The sequence below is a fragment of the Varroa destructor genome, unplaced genomic scaffold (assembly GCF_002443255.2).
Source record: "Varroa destructor unplaced genomic scaffold, Vdes_3.0 BEIS01000001.1, whole genome shotgun sequence".
In the NCBI taxonomy this organism is placed as follows: domain Eukaryota; kingdom Metazoa; phylum Arthropoda; class Arachnida; order Mesostigmata; family Varroidae; genus Varroa; species Varroa destructor.
In genome coordinates, this window is record NW_019211454.1 from 34,028,759 (window position 1) to 34,046,881 (window position 18,123).

Sequence of the window (18,123 nt, forward strand, 5' to 3'; positions counted from 1 at the left end):
AGTGCTCTGAGGAAGCATGCTCTGATCAATCTCCCGCACTGAGGAATAGAAAAGGCTCGCACTCGTTTTCGGGCAGTTGAAAAACACTATACTGGCCTAAAGTACTTCTAAAATAAAAGAGTTCCTCTGACGCTTGCAACACTTGTAGAACTGACGTGCAATGTTCGCATCATACTTTCGCATCCACGAGTATTGAGCAGTGAATGAAAGTTTTCCAAGACGGTTGTTGTGACCCACAGGCTCGACTAGCATGACTAGAGCCTCATATAAAGCTACACAGTACCGTAAAAACAAGGAAGAGATAATGATCATGGTACTGATAATTATCTGTAAATAGCGCTTTGTGGCAGCAGTAAGTCGGCACAACAAAAAGGGCCTTGCACACAACTATAAAAGCTATGCAGACGATAAATCAACGAAACCGTCGGAGTGCAAAGAAGTGAAAACGCGAATAATAGCATTATATGGAATAAATACGGAAATAATTAGTATATTATATGGAATACGGAAATAATCGCCAAATGCTATTTTTCTATTTTTTTTTATGATCCGTTCTCGAACTAAGGTAGTACCGTAGAGTTCTACTTGCATATGCAACTAAGTTACTACTGAGACTTTTTTTTTATAATGATTCTCGTGAAAATGTGTCTGTTGTCTGCATCTTGCGTGATGCATGTACAGGCGCACTCACCGAGTGTGCTTCCTTGAGCGCTTAAACTGAACAAAGCCATTTATATAAAATTTGTTTTTTTTAGAACATAACGATTCTTAGTAATAATTTGTTTTCGTTAAAAAAAGTACTGTAAATAGGAATGTCCCACTGGCCTCGACTGCTCTACAAATATAGATGTTGATGAAAATTTTTAAGCATCGAACCTACTACAGAAACGATGCGTAGTGAATTAATTGGGAATATCGCATTTTTATGGTATTAAGACATATTTCTTTTAACGTTTCCATGTTTGACATTTTATTTTTAATGAATTTGCACAATATAGGAATCAAATCCTATATATGAAATCACATCTTTTCGCTCTTACGTATCCAACTCGTTTTTAGCAGGATTTATTATCGTAAAACGAACGGTAAATAGAACTCACAATTCATAGCCCGTACTATAACTCGCAGGGTCCTGTTAAATGTAAATATGTACAATGAGGTATGAAATGCATTCTCCTATGTTTATTGTACTATATCATTTGTTTCATGCTTGTTTTTCCACCACTCCTACATACGTGAAATCACGAAACGCTCTCGCATTTCCTCCTTTATCACTATAAAATAATCGGTATATATTATGGAATACAAATACAGGACCGTCGCATGACTTTTTCGTTTTTCTCTCTTGTTCGGTTTTAATAAAAACAACACGTGTCTTGATCGAGACTTTATCAAGGTTGTACACTGTCACTTTATCGCTGCCCACGTTGGCCCACTTCGCAGCTATATCGTTGTATAACTAAGGCTCAAGAACTGCAGAACATTGAAAGAGTTAATCCACTGGAAAAAAATAATGTCGGTGAAATAGGACTGTGAGCTGATTAAACAATATGTGCTCTGGAACATACTATTAAAAATTACAGCGCAAGTAAAATCATGCCTGATGATCCATCAGCGTGCCAAAACACCAACGTCAACTAAAATTTTTGGTAACAGATTTCCAAACACGGGGCAATACGCGCTAGGGTACTGACACCGGGTATACTTCGGTCTTAGTGACACTATTTCACATGAGATACAGTACACATATGACGTTTCCCGTATTATTTAATCAATCGAATCTATTTGTTCTTGCTTTTTTTTTTGTTTTACGTTCTTTGACCATATGCTAGATAATCAACTAATTGAATGATTTTTTGTAATTCCAGTAGGGGAGAAAGGGATACTTTGCCATTGTTATGCTGTTGCCAATATAATTTACCCTAAATAACAAAGGGTCAACTGTGCCCAAGTATAATTAATCCGATGTCACACAGAAGACAAGCCTAGCACTAGGCCTGGCTGCAGTACCAAAAAATTTCTTGATATTCTACTGCGGGTCCTGCTATCGATTAACGAGCAAAGTGTTCGTCATCGATGTTTGTGCTACGCGAAAAGTGACTCCTCGTGGATCTGAGTGGTGGAGAATCCACAAATTAGCCTTGTATTATAAAAACTTTTGTAGTTCAGCTATGAATTTAGCTGAAATAACTAAAAATGTTTTTCAAATTATTTTAATTAGTCGACTTGAACATAGAAGCTCTCGTTAATTTATCCCAGTTCCGCGTTACTGTGTTTTGGCGCCATCCAATACTTTAAATATTCGAGAATTCTCCCTTGCAAATTTTAATTAAGCCTTACACGAAGTTGTACACATAGACAGCCAAGTACAGTCGACATCTCTCTTCAAATATATACTGTTGCGCTCACGCCCTGCCGTTTCTTATTCATACATATTTCAGATAGATAATTCTTTCAGAATTGCTTCAACCTTTCGACTAGACAAAATTGACTTGCAGGTAGATGACTGTGCCTCGGATTCTAATTGGCATGTTGCACACGGTACACTTTAATAACAACTTTCGAGGTTCTGGATCCCAGTCTGCCCGTTAAATGCATACCCGTTTGTGTTAACACAGGGAGAAAATGAGTGGAAAGGGTGTCGACGGGGGGCTCTTCAGTGATTTACGGAGCACAGCGGCTGCTCAAGGTACTAGCGCGTTGCGTATTCGTTGTGGACCAACAGTTAGCCATTCAGATGCAGCCCGCCTAATTTTCGAAAGAATTCCAGCGCGAATGTTGCACCACCTACATCGACCCACGCCATTATTAAGAAGCTAACTAACGTCTATCGCTCTTCCTATTCAGATTCCTACATCCTAGAGAAAATTGCCATGTGGGATATAATGGCAATCGGTGAGGAGCGGATGGGAATGCATAATTTGTGTAGTATAAAATTATCGAGTCAGCTCGGATTTTACTGATGCAAACGAGGATACTATGCATTATTGCTCCTGTAAGGCTGTAATCGTATCTTTTTCGAAACACTCCTTTGGCTCCTCGCTACTTTCTCGCATCGTTAGACTTTAAAAAAGGCGATGTTTAATCGCCTAAGCTACCTTCATTTGCGCCTCACAGTTGATGCTACTGCGCAAAGGTTCAGCTTACCTAAAGCCTGAGCCAAGGCTTCGTTGCCCATATGCTATATCCTTTAGCTTGTATAGGGTCCTTACACATATAAACGAACCTTTGACTACCTTGTGTTTCAGCACTGACGAACAATCACAGACAATAAGGTGAATCTCTACAAATGTAAAAATAGTTTTAAGATTTGGGTGAGACTGGTGGTTGGTACTGAAATGCGTAATAGTCAAGGTATTATTAATGAAAATTTTAGATATCGTTGTGAAATTTGTGATGGTAATTAGTTTCTTATTGTCATAATGCGCGGTTAAAAATGTTTGTTTGATACTGCCGACAGAATGCGTTTCAGTCAACGTACAAAAAATATTTACTGTAACAATTTTGTTTGTCAGACTCTTACTCAGTGCTAGACAAATATACATTCGCCTCACCTGTTATTTATTCTAGACAAAAATAGAAACGTACAAATGTAAAAGTACATGCTAATATAAAAGTCCGCCTCGCATAACCTAGCTGCAATTAGAACCCTCATTTTGCAATAGTTTTCTTGATTATTCAGTTTTTCTATTTCTTCTATATATCCAACGTACCCTGATAGTAGACCAGTAGCTAGCTAACAGTCTCCTCTGACGCAGATAACGAGCCCTCACATGCGTTTACCATACTTACCCGTATCCTGCAATCATTTGAAATCCCGCTATCTTGCCAAGATTAGAGGATCATTGAAATTTGTAAGGGATGGATTAGCTTCGACCCAATATCAAAATAGTAGCTTATCCTATAGTCATGCTCACGCAGACTTAATATTATAAAAACTTCTTGATAATATTTGTCTTATACTTGTAATTTTGCTACTTTAATTAATCCCCGATATAGACTATTTGATTTATCTTCAAAAAACTTTTAATAAATCGTCCCAACCTCCCACTGATTCTTTGAAATTCTACATAAGTCGTGTTACCCATATAACTTTCTGAATATTTGCTGCATTATCTGTCAAATATAACCATGGGCGACATCTTGGCTGCGCTGATTCGACCCTTTTTCTCGAGTCGTTATTCTCTGCATGATATATAATACATTTAACGTTATACCTATTTTTAACCTTCTACGCGTTCGAATGGCACGCTTTCATCGTCCGTCATTTGCGCAGCCATTACTGGACGTTCAGTTTAAACATTCTTTTAATTTCTATAATTTCTAGGTAACAGACGGGTATTTTCTCCCTTCTTTTACATGTCTTCGCTATTCGATAATGGCCACCGGCCCCTCGGCCGAGGTGGGACGGTGTCGTGCACGATTGAGTTCTCCGCTCAGAGATCGAGACTGATCACCTGGAACTTGGAACTTTCGCACGACGCTATGCATTTGACATCAAAATTACACTCAACTGCCACCGAATTGAAACTAGCCACGAGTGAAACTGACGGGCCGCGTCGAATCAACAAAACCTCAGGGTAGCCTTCATAAAACTTCAGAAAGTCTAACACTTCACCGGGTAGAGAAGACCCTATGGACGGTTCACCTATATCTAGAACTACTAGATCGGTAAACGACAACTCCGATGCTTGCATCCAAAATCGGTTCCAACAGCAAAGTAGCGTCGGACAGGAAAATGCCGTAATGCGGGGTGATGAACAGGAAAAATTTGCCTGACTTGGTCCTGTGTACACTTGTAAATCAGGTTGTTCTCGATAAAAGCCAAACGCGTCCGTTGTCGAGTTCATCACGGTACTATTGTAGCATACAGTCCTATTCTGCACAAGCGAAGATGAACCGTTGCTGCTGTTGCTGCTGCTACTAGAAAAATTGTCTGATGAAATAGTAACTCCAGGGGAGACGGAGCTTGTGGAAGTAGCTGATGAACCTGGAGATGAGTTTTCATAGAACTTGAACTCGATCACGCGACGAGGTTCTTGAAGTCGTGTCAGTATCATTGGTTTCGTTCCATTGTGTAACAGCTGCGACCAGAAAAAATGCGGTACCCCACAGTCGGCACCAAAGAACCCAGTCCGACAAACACAGTGTTTGTATATCAGTGAACGGGACGGATCAGAATTCAGAAAGCTGCAGTATTTGCCTTCGATCAGCTTGAAGTACCTGAATAATAGCCATACATAACATATTAGTTTGCTTTAGTAGCTTAGAAGTGTACATATATTATGTCGCATACGCGCACGCCTATGATATGGTGTATAACTATCTCTTCTAACTAACTATGATCTTCACAGTAACAATACACCGATGTATTAACGAGGCGATAGGCATTATTGCTAAACGTAAAAAGCCAATCTTATCATTCGGGCTTTCTTTATTCGATGGACTCGACAGCATTGGTTTTTTTCAGTACAGATCATTATGTCGGTCTCCCATTAGTACTATGAAAAACTCATGACGATGAAGTTTAACTTGGCGTGTGTCTACTAAATCACAAACTCCAACATCATCAAATTTGTGAGATATTTTAATGTGATGATGCGACATGTTCTAAACAGTTCGAGCAATACACAGAATGTAACGATAAGAATTACTGCGATTTTTCCGCTTACAATCCGCGCTGAGTTGACTTGAGCTTGCCATCATATTAAATCTGCCTCTAAAGTTAATACAAGACATATTTAAACATATCAATCAGTTGGCCCTTTATAACGCATAAAAGTTAAATCATTGATATCAGACATAAATGACATTAAGTTTTTTGTCGGATAAACTTCATAAATAGGTGTGTTCTACGCACAGCACGTCGTGCACTGATTATAATAACAAAAAAAAACAAAATAACGCATGTAAGTTTTATACCATCAAATCTTTGTGCTGCTTTCACATTGGTTCACACAATTTAATTTTAACTGCAGATGGGGAGAAAAAATAGTAAGAACCTACACTCCTAAGGATATTTAATTAAAAACACCTTAATTGTAAATAACCGACAATCTTGATAGTCCCAAAGAATATCAGATCGAAAAAGAGGTTTTTGCTTAATTAATTTTGACTTAAGGAATTTAATCTTCCAGTAGTTCAAACTTAACAAGCTTATATGTGCACGCTTTATTCTGTTGATTCATGTTGCACAGCGGCCCTGGCAGACTCTTTACTCGTAAGCTAAAATTAGGCTCGCAAAATGATACAAGTCAGGTAAATAAGAAATGCTCACTAAGCAATAACACTGTAAATGTAATACTATTTTTAGTGTAATAATAACATCGGAACGCCTCTTAGCATTAAACTCAGAACTTGCATTACTGCTGAAGCCGTCACGTCAGATAGATGATGATATTTGTGACGTTTCAATAGAGCAAACGCAGGGGCAATCACGCCAAAAAGGGTCACTAATATGCAAAATAACAATTCAACTAAAAATTAGCAGAAATCTATTACTATTATTGTGATAACGTTAATATTTTTGATATTTCTATAAAAACTAGGGAAGGATAAAGGAAAACTTACTTGGCTTTTAGGATGGCTGGCGTTGACCGCGGCAGTCTGTACACAGACCAGGCCGATCCTTCTACCGCAGTCCCTTGGGCACCCCCTGCGACGTTACTGCTTCCGGCGCCAGCAAGTGTATTGTCTGGGTCGCTGGTAGGACCGCGACTCCCCGTCAGAGCGATCAGGAGCCCAACGAACAAGAGATTGGCTCCCAGCACAAAGGCCAATGTTCGGCCTCGACAAAGGCGAACAGCTATAAACCAGCAAACAAAAGAAAGACCATCGCACGTGAGCTTTAGACGGCACCTATTGTTCGAATTCAAAACTGTGCTTTTACTACTGTTTAGAAAGTACGTTCCTATATGTGCGTAAGTTTCGAGTGACTAGGGTACCGTTGACCATGTAAGTACTTTCAATAGTTACAATGGTCGGAACGTGGAATATTAACTGTGTAAATGTACTCTCAACTTAAGCTTTGAACGTTCGTATTTTCGGATGGGATATTGATTACTCTGACATTTGATTCGCTTCTAGCGTAGGCATAGTTTTACATATTTTGGGAGGTCTAAGCTGTTTATTGTTGTTGTTGTTCATATGCAATGGCAATCACCTAGGCACACAAATGAAATAATATAAGCGTTACTTGGGATACTGTATGCAGAACACTTAAAATGCAAGGGAATATTACGCAAGCAATGAAATGTACTCATACAACTCTAGGTGGAAGTTTAGTGAGTGCTTAAATTGTTGAAGAGTAGTTTATTTAGGGAAAGAAAATTTCAATTGGATGATGAACGTTTTTAGACGTAGAACTTCTAGCATTACAGGACAAAGATTATCCTCGAACTCAGCAGTAACTTGTTAATCGGTCGAAAATAGTTGAACAAGCAATTTTGGATCGCCTGCGCCCTATGGAAAAAGATTACGAAAAAATAAGGAAGAAGATAGATTTTCATAAACTGGATAAGCAGTCATGGTACCAGACCATTCTGTTTATCAAGTGGGTACAAAAAACCTCTATATGAAATCCAAAGCCCAAAAAATCATACACTTATCCGAACAAGCAAGGTGTTCATGGAAGATTTTCCCGCGTGCGTGGTCGAACATGTACGCAGAACCTAATTATTAGTTTTCAAATGTTTGTAAAATATTGTTGTAAAACGATATGAATGTCAGTTACCTGAACGGGGCAATTCCATTGAAGAAAATCACCGTTCAGAGGTAAAGTACTTTCAAAGCGCGTTCGCTATATGATATCGTTTATTCCTGTTTTTTATTGAGAGCAAAGAAACTTATCTTTCAGTTAGGCTAGGGAATGCTTCCTCACGAAAATGATTTACCAGATTTGGCTCCTTCAAACTACAACTTACTTAGATCTATCAACATCTGTTGGTCAAAAAACGGTCGTCAGGAGCTTGTTTTCAGGTCATTATAGGACGTTAGAAGTAATTTTTAATCTTTTCTTATCTATTCTAGTCCCAATATTCGGAGTACTTCCGTCATTAACGGTACAATCGCGCGATTTTTGTAAGAAATAAGAAATATGCTTATTATGAAAAATTCAAACGAACTCTGCATCGGCTAAACCGAACCAGAGTCCATTGGTCCATATTTTGCATAATATTCGAATCGCAAATATATAGCCTTGACGATGAAACGTTCGTACATTGTTAGGGCCTCAAACGGAAGTTTTTTTCTTGCAAGATATGGACCCTTCAGGCTCAACAGCCGCGCTAACGGTCGAGTGCTTTTGAAACGACATGGTAGATGTCAAAGGATGTCTATTGTGAGACCGAAGATGTTACTTGGGCTATCACATAACTCATTAAATTATAACAATTTAAAATAAAAAAACAAAGCTCGAACTAGTAGTGATCGGAATGTATGGTGGCGTACGGTGCTCTGCTTGCTGAAGCGTATCAAGGCATATTAAGGGCATAACGGGAAAACATCCTTAAGTCTATGCCGTTTCCTAATTAAAGATATATCGTCCTGCTCAATTGTATAAACGCCGTAATCACGTTATTCCAGATCAAGTTAGATATTCACATCACTGACTCAAACAGATTAATTATAAATTGAGTGAACAGTTGATTACGCAATTATCTCTCTATCTGTACAATTAATTTCATACTTTTACCTAGAGCTGGGAAAGGGAACTCACGACACATTGTAATGGCACAGACGAACTTTCGTTTCTTATTTTTTACTAACACGATTACAATTGAATCGATATAATAGTTTTGCTGGCTTACTCTTAAGGTTTATATCTTATCAAAGTTTCCTAAGAGTGCTTCTTATTAACACGAACATATGTTTATAGCTTACAATCTAAAACAAATAAACTTTGTATACCTGTTCCTGCCTGTAAAAAATCGCAAAAGCTTCGCGCTTAATATTTTTAACTACCTTCCTTAATTGAACTGGAAAAATACGTTGAAAGGCTCCTGACCAAGCAAACAAATTTTCGTGCTTAAAGTTGCAAGAAAATTAGCGCAAGCATTTGTGCCTTGCCCTTTCGAGCGATTACACAGACGGTATTTTCAGCTGCTTTGAACCAGTCAAGGTTTGAGCTGCTCGGGTTATTATGATTATTATTATTATTATTATTACAATTATTCGACTCGATTTTGTGTCGATGTTCCAAAATGATGAGTCAATTTTATATCGCCTATTGTCGATAATGGAGAGGAAATGACGGCAACGCTTCTGCTTACCACTGTTTCTTCCTGGAAAATTCGATTTTTTGGTGTTTAGTGTCTCTAGTTTAGTGTACGAGGAAAAACAAAGGTATGTGGCACCTTTGATTCCCTTTGAATTACCGATGTACACTGATTTATCCATTCACATATTACGACGCATTTGAATAGTAACAGTGTCTACTCATTTTCCTTAACACGAATTTTCCTTAACAAAATGTTTTCTTCCCACAGTTTTGTGGCTCCTGATCTTTGAAGTCAATTCAAGCGTAGATTATAAATATTTTTTCGCTCACAACTCGCTTCCTACTGGTCAAAGTTTGACTCTTAAAAAGATTAAACTTCAGTCAAAATAGCTGTAGAACGTGTAAGAGCGCCGAAAGTCGTCGCCACTAATTTTTAACAATCCATTGCTCTTATAAGCTGTATTTTTCTCGACGTTACAGTGACTGTCACAGCAGCAATCGTGGTGGTAGATACGTTAGAACGACAGCAGTTTTCTTCTGACGGGTCCATCCCGTTTGGGCGCTGATGATTCGCTTCATTCTGTTAATGATTAACAAGAGACACAGCATTCAAGTGAAGCTGTTCATTCGTCAAGTTGCTATTACACACTCAGGGGTGGCGAAGGGATGCGCGTTGAGTACGGTCGGAGCTATGGGATACGATCCACCGGTTAGGAGTTTCGGGAAATGTTTTTTAAAAGCAACTTTGGCCAGAGGACTGCTGTTCTTTCAACAGTACAGAACTAAATCACGCTAAATTGCATAAAAAAGAAGCATAACAATCGCCTAAAACCAGCTGGAAGAGGAATATTTCTTGTAAAGATACGCCGGTGAAAAATGATTCGGCTTCAGACAATGTGAAATTGAGTTACCACCAGTACGTACTAACATAGGAGCACGCGTCAATAAGGAGTAGCTGACTGAAATCCGTTTGTGGAATAACAGTGGTTGGTGTGGTACAGAGTCCATAAGTTTCGAGTATTCGAAAGTTATTCGGCAAAAACTATCACTCCTTTTCCGTTGCAGATCACCCGTTAGTTAAGTCAAGTAATAACTGACCACAAGTGCTGTGCGACGTCCTACTTCGGGCTACTATATGTCGGGCTATGGTCTCCTTCACCGTCAGCGTGTAACGGATGCATCACTAGCGCTTTCGACACTAAAGATCTGTTGACAGAGACTAGATTGGCTCAAGTCGTTGTGGGTACCTCCTACAGTTGCTCATAGTAGTACGAAGGCCCACAATCCAGTATTGTCATCAGTGGCAAAGGAGGCAATGCCGTTAGTCTGTCACAAGAAAACGACCTCAAACACAATATTGCCTCAGCCAAAATCGAATCCGAAAGCATTGTTACGTCATTTGGGTTCATGGGGCCAACATTTTGCGCTCTACTCAGAGTCATTCAGTTGACTTTATGCTAATAGACAAATGTTTAGGCTATATATATACGTATAGTAACGGGACTTTATATTAATAGGTGTTAGAATTATTTCGTGCCTGCGTGCAATAAACAATCTTACAGTAACGGTTCTCATCTAGAAAGCACAATCGACTGAAGGTAGGAGAATCCTTAATTCTACTGCGCATATACTACTAGTTAATTCAACTAAATTACATATATTTTTCTTCTTACTATACTTTAGGTATAGATAATCGAATAAATGTTTTGAGGGGCTTTTGACAGCTGACATAAAATACTCCCATTTCTATTCATAGATTATACATTTGAACCGGGCGTAAAGGACGGTTATTGCGCCTCTGTGCAGAGCCCATGCACAAAATTTATCTGAGAATCAGCTTTATATTATTCCTACTCATGCTTGGCCGAATTTGTATGACAATTTCAAACATCTGCACCTCGTACATTTATTTCCCCGACGACCACGTACTATGAATAGCCAGTAAGGTAAAGGGTGAAAAATTGTTTGTGATACTAACTCCTCAACTTACATAAGTAGGTAACTGGATGTCTAATTCAAGATACAACAGTTGCATAAACATGTTAAGATTATTGAGCTAATAGATGACAGCATACCTCTTTTTTCTAAATAATATTCATAATCAATCACTTTCGTTCATAATTGAATTTACTAACCCGTCATTCGCGGCGATTAGGTGTACGCCTTTCCGAAATCCATTGGCACTTTATGGGAGCCACCACAGCTGCCAGAATTTTTCATAGTTAACAGTGTAAAGGTCACATTTTCACTACAAAGCTGCACTATCAGCAATAAGAGTAATCAAGATTATGGTACTTCCATACCTATAAGGAGGCTGCCATCTTGGTTTGAACGAATAGCTGACGTTAACAAGGTCTCGGGCGGTCGGCGGCTTTCAACAGAACAACACTATTTTTTATATTTTAGTGCTCTATTAGATAGACTAAATATGAATAGAGCAAATGCGCGTTACGCTGACAAACGAAAGTACAAGAAACGTTTACCGTAAAGGCTTAAAGCAGGTATATTATTTTGAAAACAAATGCGTAGTGAGAAATCGAAATATACGATTTTTGCTAAATACATTTAATTGTTCAACGAAAGAAGATAAAATCTTCGGAGCTGCAAAATAACCATGCATAGTGTACTTAAGAAAAAAATTTCTATATATGGTTATAGAAAATGATGTAAACTAGAAGTGCAAAAAAGGACTAAACGTACAAATAACTGTATATTAATACGAAATTATCAATAGAACTGGATAAAAGCAGTCTCCAGCTTTAGAAATGTGAGGAAAGCAACCCATTAGAAATAAGGACAGCACATGGCAACGAATTCAAATGTCGACGTTGGCTGAAATGGAATTCGTTTCTGTTAAGCGGATGAGAACACGTCAAGACATTTCCTAGTCGTTCAGATCCAAAACTGCACCGGGCAGCCATAATCTAGTTCGCGAACTGACTTAATATAGGGTTGGATAGGAATAAGATACAAGGCTTTCTTACGATTCTCGTCAAATTTCCTAAATATTTTTATTATGCCACGAATGTAATTTGCTGGATCTTTGGATAATTCTTGGACTAAGTGCGTTCTTTTAATAATACACTAATATCTATTAATAAAAATTGTGAGGCAAAAAATACCATGGAGAAACTTTTCAAATAAATATTCTTGTTGTAATATCCACTTTCGGCTTAATTAAACGGTTGGTTATCGCCTCTTACGTTGCGTCAAGCTGTTTTGATACTTTCTTTACTTGTGCAGTCACCTACACAGAAAATTTTCCGATAAAGGCCTTTTGCATCCGTCGATCCATCCATATGCTTTTTTTCTGGTATTTTTGTCATTTAACTTTCTGCTAATCACGAACCAGATTTAGCGCGAAAATAACCTAAAGACCTTTGAAAACTAAAGCTTCTATGATCTAGGTTGATGAACGTAAATTACGATATTCTTAAGGGCATCCGATTATATTTCACTTGCAAATTTTCTTACAAATTATTCTCGTAAGTGTGCCACCTAGTGCATGGGATAGATGTAGCCTTAATAACGCAACATGTTTTGGTCTGAAGTACGCGGAAAATTGCTCTGAGTAAAGCTGAAATTCTCAAGAGTTACGTATCCGCAGCCCCTCAACTCATCAAATGAACAGAGCGCATTCGCTGTTCAATTTTTTCGAAAACTTCGGTCCGTTCAGCCACTCACAAAGAAACTGATCAGAACTTTTACGCTGACACCTGGTAATTTACAGATCGAATAGTCATGTTTTCCCTACACAAGATGGGTGCGAAAACTCCGAGAATGTGTTTAAATGTTACTAATTACGATGCCTGCTTAGCATAGATTTTAAGCAGAACAGAATCAATTTTAATAACTTAAAATTTTGAATAGACGTAAAAATCGGCTATAAAACCTGTCGGATGCTGTCATAGCATAGTAAAATGTATGCTACCATCATATTTCTGTGATTCAAGCGTAACATAGGGGCTTTATCATGCAGCGCAGAACTATGTAATACGAAAAACTGCTTTCATAAACGGAACCAGTCCCTTTGTGTTCGGTCCGGGCGTTGCCAGGATTTAAACTTGTGCCCTAATACGCAAATAAATAAGGGGCTAAATCAATGATTATTTAAAGAACCCCTGTTTAATAACTCGTGAAACATACACAGTTATATAAACGTTTTCTCCTGTGTACTTGTTAACTTGTGCATTTGGGTAAGATACAGATTGCAGCTTTCGGCCTTTGCTCTATATGTTGTTGACTCCGTTAACTCTGGTACAGTATTTTGGTCTTCTTGATTTATTCGAACAGTTCTCGATTGCCCTCTTCCTCTCTCATTATTTATATATGCGCCTGCACGGTTTTACTAGCCCCGCCTGCTACCTTTCTACCTTTACCTGGTCCGGGGGGCCCTTGGTCCTATCAGACACGGCGCTACCTATCGAGTCTGTCGTCTATATTCCCTGGTTGCTTTTTCTCTTCCGTCTCAAGGAATTGGTTGATGATTCTCGTTCTCCTTTTTCCTCTCCGTTAGGCGCTGAAGGAAACTAGGAAATGCGAGGAAAGCAAGCAAGCAGCGGCCTCGTCGGAGCAATTGGCTGCCGGTGCATTGTACATAGGAGCAGGAACACGAAACACACTGAGAGTGGGACATCGAGGGTTTGCATTGGAACACGACAAGGTTAGCTGCCTAGACGCGATGAGCGACCAGACCTCAAACAACCGAAGCGAAGACATGATTCCCAATTTCCGGTTCCGCTGAGCGTAGCATCTCAGTGACTAGTTAGTTGCACGCGACCAGTACATCGTGTCTCCGCTAGCGCTGCTCTTGTTCGTTCGCTTGCTCGCACAATTGCTAACTTCTTCAGCAGACAGGTTCCATAGCAATCCAGGCGACGTCCATCACCCGCAGGATCCGTAACCTGCTAGTCTTACAATGGCAACGGATGGCGAGAAAGTGGAGCAGGCTATAGCCGCTTCCGCGGCGTGTGCAAACTCGTCTTCATAGTTGCAACCGTCTTTACTTTACACAGGTTCCGAGGAGAAAGCGTGTTGGCTTCAGAAAGCTAGTAGAAAAAGGCGTGGTAGGGTAGCAAGGCTAAATTACAGAGGAAAGTTTTGCAGGGTGAGCAACTGAGAGATAAACGAGGACAAGAGAAGGGATATCTAAGACAGCCTTTATTCGACTATTCTACTTTACTACTCGGCGGAGGGCCTACTTTCTGCATATCGATAGAAAGCAGTCAGCAGACGAAGCCTAAGCGAATAAACGGAGCGTGGTTGGAATCCGGACGACGAGTGAGACTCCTGCCTGCGTGATCGGTTGGTTGCTCGGCCGGTATTTAAGTGATTTCTTTTATGCTGCTAGGGGATTTCTGCACAAAGGACATATAAATGCTACAATCTACCTACAAAGTCTTTGCAATACGGAAAATAGAAAGAAAGAAGAAACAAACAACCAAATTCGATTTACATAACTATACCAGAAATATGATTTGAAACAGGTCTAAGTTACTTTAAATCATTGTCCTTTTCCTCGTTTTGAGCAACTTGACTGTGTCATGCAGTGTGATTACAGATCACAATGTGGAAACATTTTATTATCCAATCTAATACATATACTTTAGTATCGTAAAAGAGAGTCATATTGTAGTTCACCGCGAAGTGAGTAAATTATATTACTAGCTTATTAAAATTGGCTCGTTAAATTAAAAGCAGCATATTTTTTTATAGAAACAGACTTGCTTAAAGGACTCACTTTTGTCTACGTCGAGCTTGTTACCGTCGGTGTCTCACTCCATATTGATCAAGCATAAAAACGTGTACGAACGAAGACATGCTTTGACAAGTTTTTCTGAACTATTTCCTACATGGGCAACAGCCATCGGGAGTGTTACTTTAGCTTTACCATAAGTTTTTACTTCTTACTTTATTAACTCCTTTCAGACGCTACCCACCCATAAGGTCTCTTCGAGAACTAAAAGCAATTTGTTTAACACGTTTACCTACAGCTTTAGTTGCTCGTAGAAAATGCAGTTTCGTTGTCTCCTAAAGGAGTGCACATTGGAAACTTAGCTTAGGTAGCCAATTTAGGGAATGACAAATTCACCTATCGGTGCAATCTAAAAGACTGGCAGTCAATTAGGTGCACTTCCTAGCGCGCCCATGACTGAGCCCCCCAACTGCTGATTTCGGGTCTGAAGGGTCCGAGTGACGAATACCCTTAAGACTCGAAGAACACGAAGCAATCAAAGAATCTCTAGGAAACTCTCGCCAGGACTAACGCCTTATATATATATATATATTTGCTTAAAGATATTCAAACAAATTCAATGAATTGAGAGCTTCTGGAAAGTGATCAACGGAATCAGTACAAGTGCAGAGTGCTTAGGGATTTCATAGATCTGCCTACGGAAATATGAAAATATTATCTTGCCGATTAAAGCGTATTCATGTTAAAAGCAATTCAGCGAACACAACATCAAGCAAATTAACTTAGTTATAAGTTTGCGCTACACTCAAGAACAAGCGGACTACTTTTTAATTTAGAAGAAAGAGGATTAGTTAGTAGTTGGTGTTCCGGTTCGAAAACAAAGGTTGGAAAGAGATGAATAACACAAGATTTTATTCCATTTACAGCACGCAAAGTTCCACGGTAATATCCTTCCTGTTTTTTTTTAATTTAATTTAATTGCTATATGACATTATGTAGTACACAAACAAAGTTTATAATAAATCGCACTGAATGTTGAATGATCCTAGTTGTATAATAAATCTATGTCAGAAAAAACTGTGTGTATGGATCGGAAAAAAAAAACTATTAGAAAGTCGAAGAAAAATTGTCTATACTGGTATCTTTGGTTTGCAAGTTTTGGCACGATAATAGTTAATTCTACTTGCATAATATATTCTTTGAACAACTCATTCTTTTTATCACCAAACTCTGTTTACGCATTGTTTTTTTCCTGCGTTCCTCTGGCGTGCTTCACCTCTTCTGACGCTTTGGTTGTTCACACACTGCGATGCCGCCTACGAATCGTTTATTTTGTCGACTATTCCCCAACCGATAGTTTAGATTGCTCCTAATACAGCCCTGCTTAATATCTTCCTTGCTTCTATCGGTAAACGTATCGCCTGCGAAACCGATTGATTGATCCACTTTGCTAGACAACTTGGGCCGTATCGATGGCGGTGATGGCGACTTCACATCGATTCCGCTAGTGAAGCACTGCACCGTACGACTACAGTTTCTTATTGCCACTACCGACAGCTTCTGTCGCAACCACAGTCCAGTCTTCTCTTTCCTTTCGAAAAACACTCGTTGCGCGTCACTTTATCCAAGTCGACATCATTCCGTTCTTACCCGCCTGTGCTTTCCATCCACCCCCATTATTCTTTTGATCGCTTTGCTTTCTGTAAAAGCACCCTCTACAATTGCAGTAACAGCAATGGCACTTGCTATATAACACCTGCGCCTGTTCTTTTTCTCGCTGTTTTTTGCATAGGTGGAAAAAGTAAGGAACGACGAAGAATTGACGGAAGTCCGAGATGTCAGCTTACCATTTATGGACCTTTTACAGACAGAGCGACATTTCAAGCAGACCAAACCAAAAAGTGCTTTAGTTCTATGGTGCTAGGTGATCACCATTGCTGTTTATGCCTTTGAACATTCGATCATGAGTCTGATCTTATCCAAAGCCACTTGCTGATTGTTTCTCCCGAAGAAAGCCCAAGCCTACCTCCGCCCGCTAGGCCCAGTAGCTATGACTCGAGCCTCCCCTATCTCCAACATGTTCTCGAATACACCAGGTGAGCGTTTTCAGGTGCTCTTTTCTGTCTCTCGAAATACCCCACAACATACAGATCGCCCGGCCACACGAATAGGAGAAGCCTATTAGGAAAATTTGCTGTTCAGTCTGCATGGACCTCCTGGAGTTGACGGGAGCCTTCTGACCGACTACGGTTATCTCCTCTTATAGTGGTGCTAGTCCGAACAGCCAGCAGGCAAAGTCGATATGTTGGATTGTCAAGTCTCCACCGAGCGCTCGTCCGCCGCAAAGCGCTGTTCGTCTGTCCCCCCTCTCCGCTCGTCTCCTGGACTCCGTCTCCAGCGCTTGATCTCCACTGTTTGCTACCGTGGTCGTCGCCGTCGTAAAAACGTTCACTTCGACCGCGCACAAGCAGCCAATTCTCTAGCCGCAGATTACGCGTTAATCTCCGGTTCACACGCGCCGTTGAGTTTCTTCGTTGGCTTGGTTAGTGGCCGTCGTCGGCAGGGACTTGCGTGGCTTACCCTCGTTTGCTGTAGCCTAATAGGGTACTTTACAAATATATCCTGTCCCGCTCTAGCCCTTTCGTCGTCCTCTATTTTTCCACCTGCTTGACACACTCCTTTCAACAGTAAGCAAAATAGAAGAAATAAAAATAAGTGGGGACCTCGTCAGGTTTTCGGTAGCCACATTTTTTCAACAAAAGACGAATGATCTCCGCACCCGCAACTTAATGGGCAAGTGACACAAGAAAATACAGGATTTTTCTTTTGTTTCTGGTAAAATAGTCTGGGGATAAACAAATGTCACTAGATTGAATTAGACGAAGTTTGAATCTGAAATCAAGATACCTATAAGATCTTTTCTGTCAACCGGTAACCTAATTTTAGATAATGATAAACTTGTTAACGAAGAAATTTGAAGTGCCAGATGTAAGGATTTAACGTCGAGAGATCGTATGGACGCTATTCTGTCTTTGTGGAAACTGAACTAGTCAACTTTGCCAAAAAGCCAGCTAAGCCTGTTGAACTGCTTTAGGCGGGAAAATATTTTTCTTTAAATGGCAGTCAGACTAATTTTTGGATAGCAAATTTGGTTTCTTGTAGCTTAGTCACCCAACCTCCTCGTCTGGGATTAATGGCTATTTAACCTGTC

At 39.6% G+C, this 18,123-nt stretch overlaps 1 protein-coding gene across 1 annotated transcript; it reads right to left on the reverse strand.

Annotated features, from left to right (window-relative positions):
• Positions 1–941: 941 nt before the first annotated feature.
• On the reverse strand, positions 942–11,553 carry LOC111255391 (uncharacterized). Its single transcript, XM_022817321.2, has 3 exons — positions 11,353–11,553; positions 6,571–6,805; positions 942–5,223 (listed from the first exon to the last, which is right to left on the reverse strand). Exons 1-3 carry the CDS (start codon positions 11,357–11,359, stop codon positions 4,437–4,439), a joined length of 1,029 nt encoding a protein of 342 aa, XP_022673056.1. The 5' UTR covers positions 11,360–11,553; the 3' UTR covers positions 942–4,436.
• Between the last annotated feature and the right edge of the window lie 6,570 nt (positions 11,554–18,123).

Excerpts from the sequence above, each read along its gene's own strand:
- LOC111255391 (XM_022817321.2), bottom strand. Across the intron at positions 5,224-6,570 it reads CCAGCCATCCTAAAAGCCAA|GTACTTCAAGCTGATCGAAG; the intron begins GTAAGTTTTCCT and ends GCTATTATTCAG.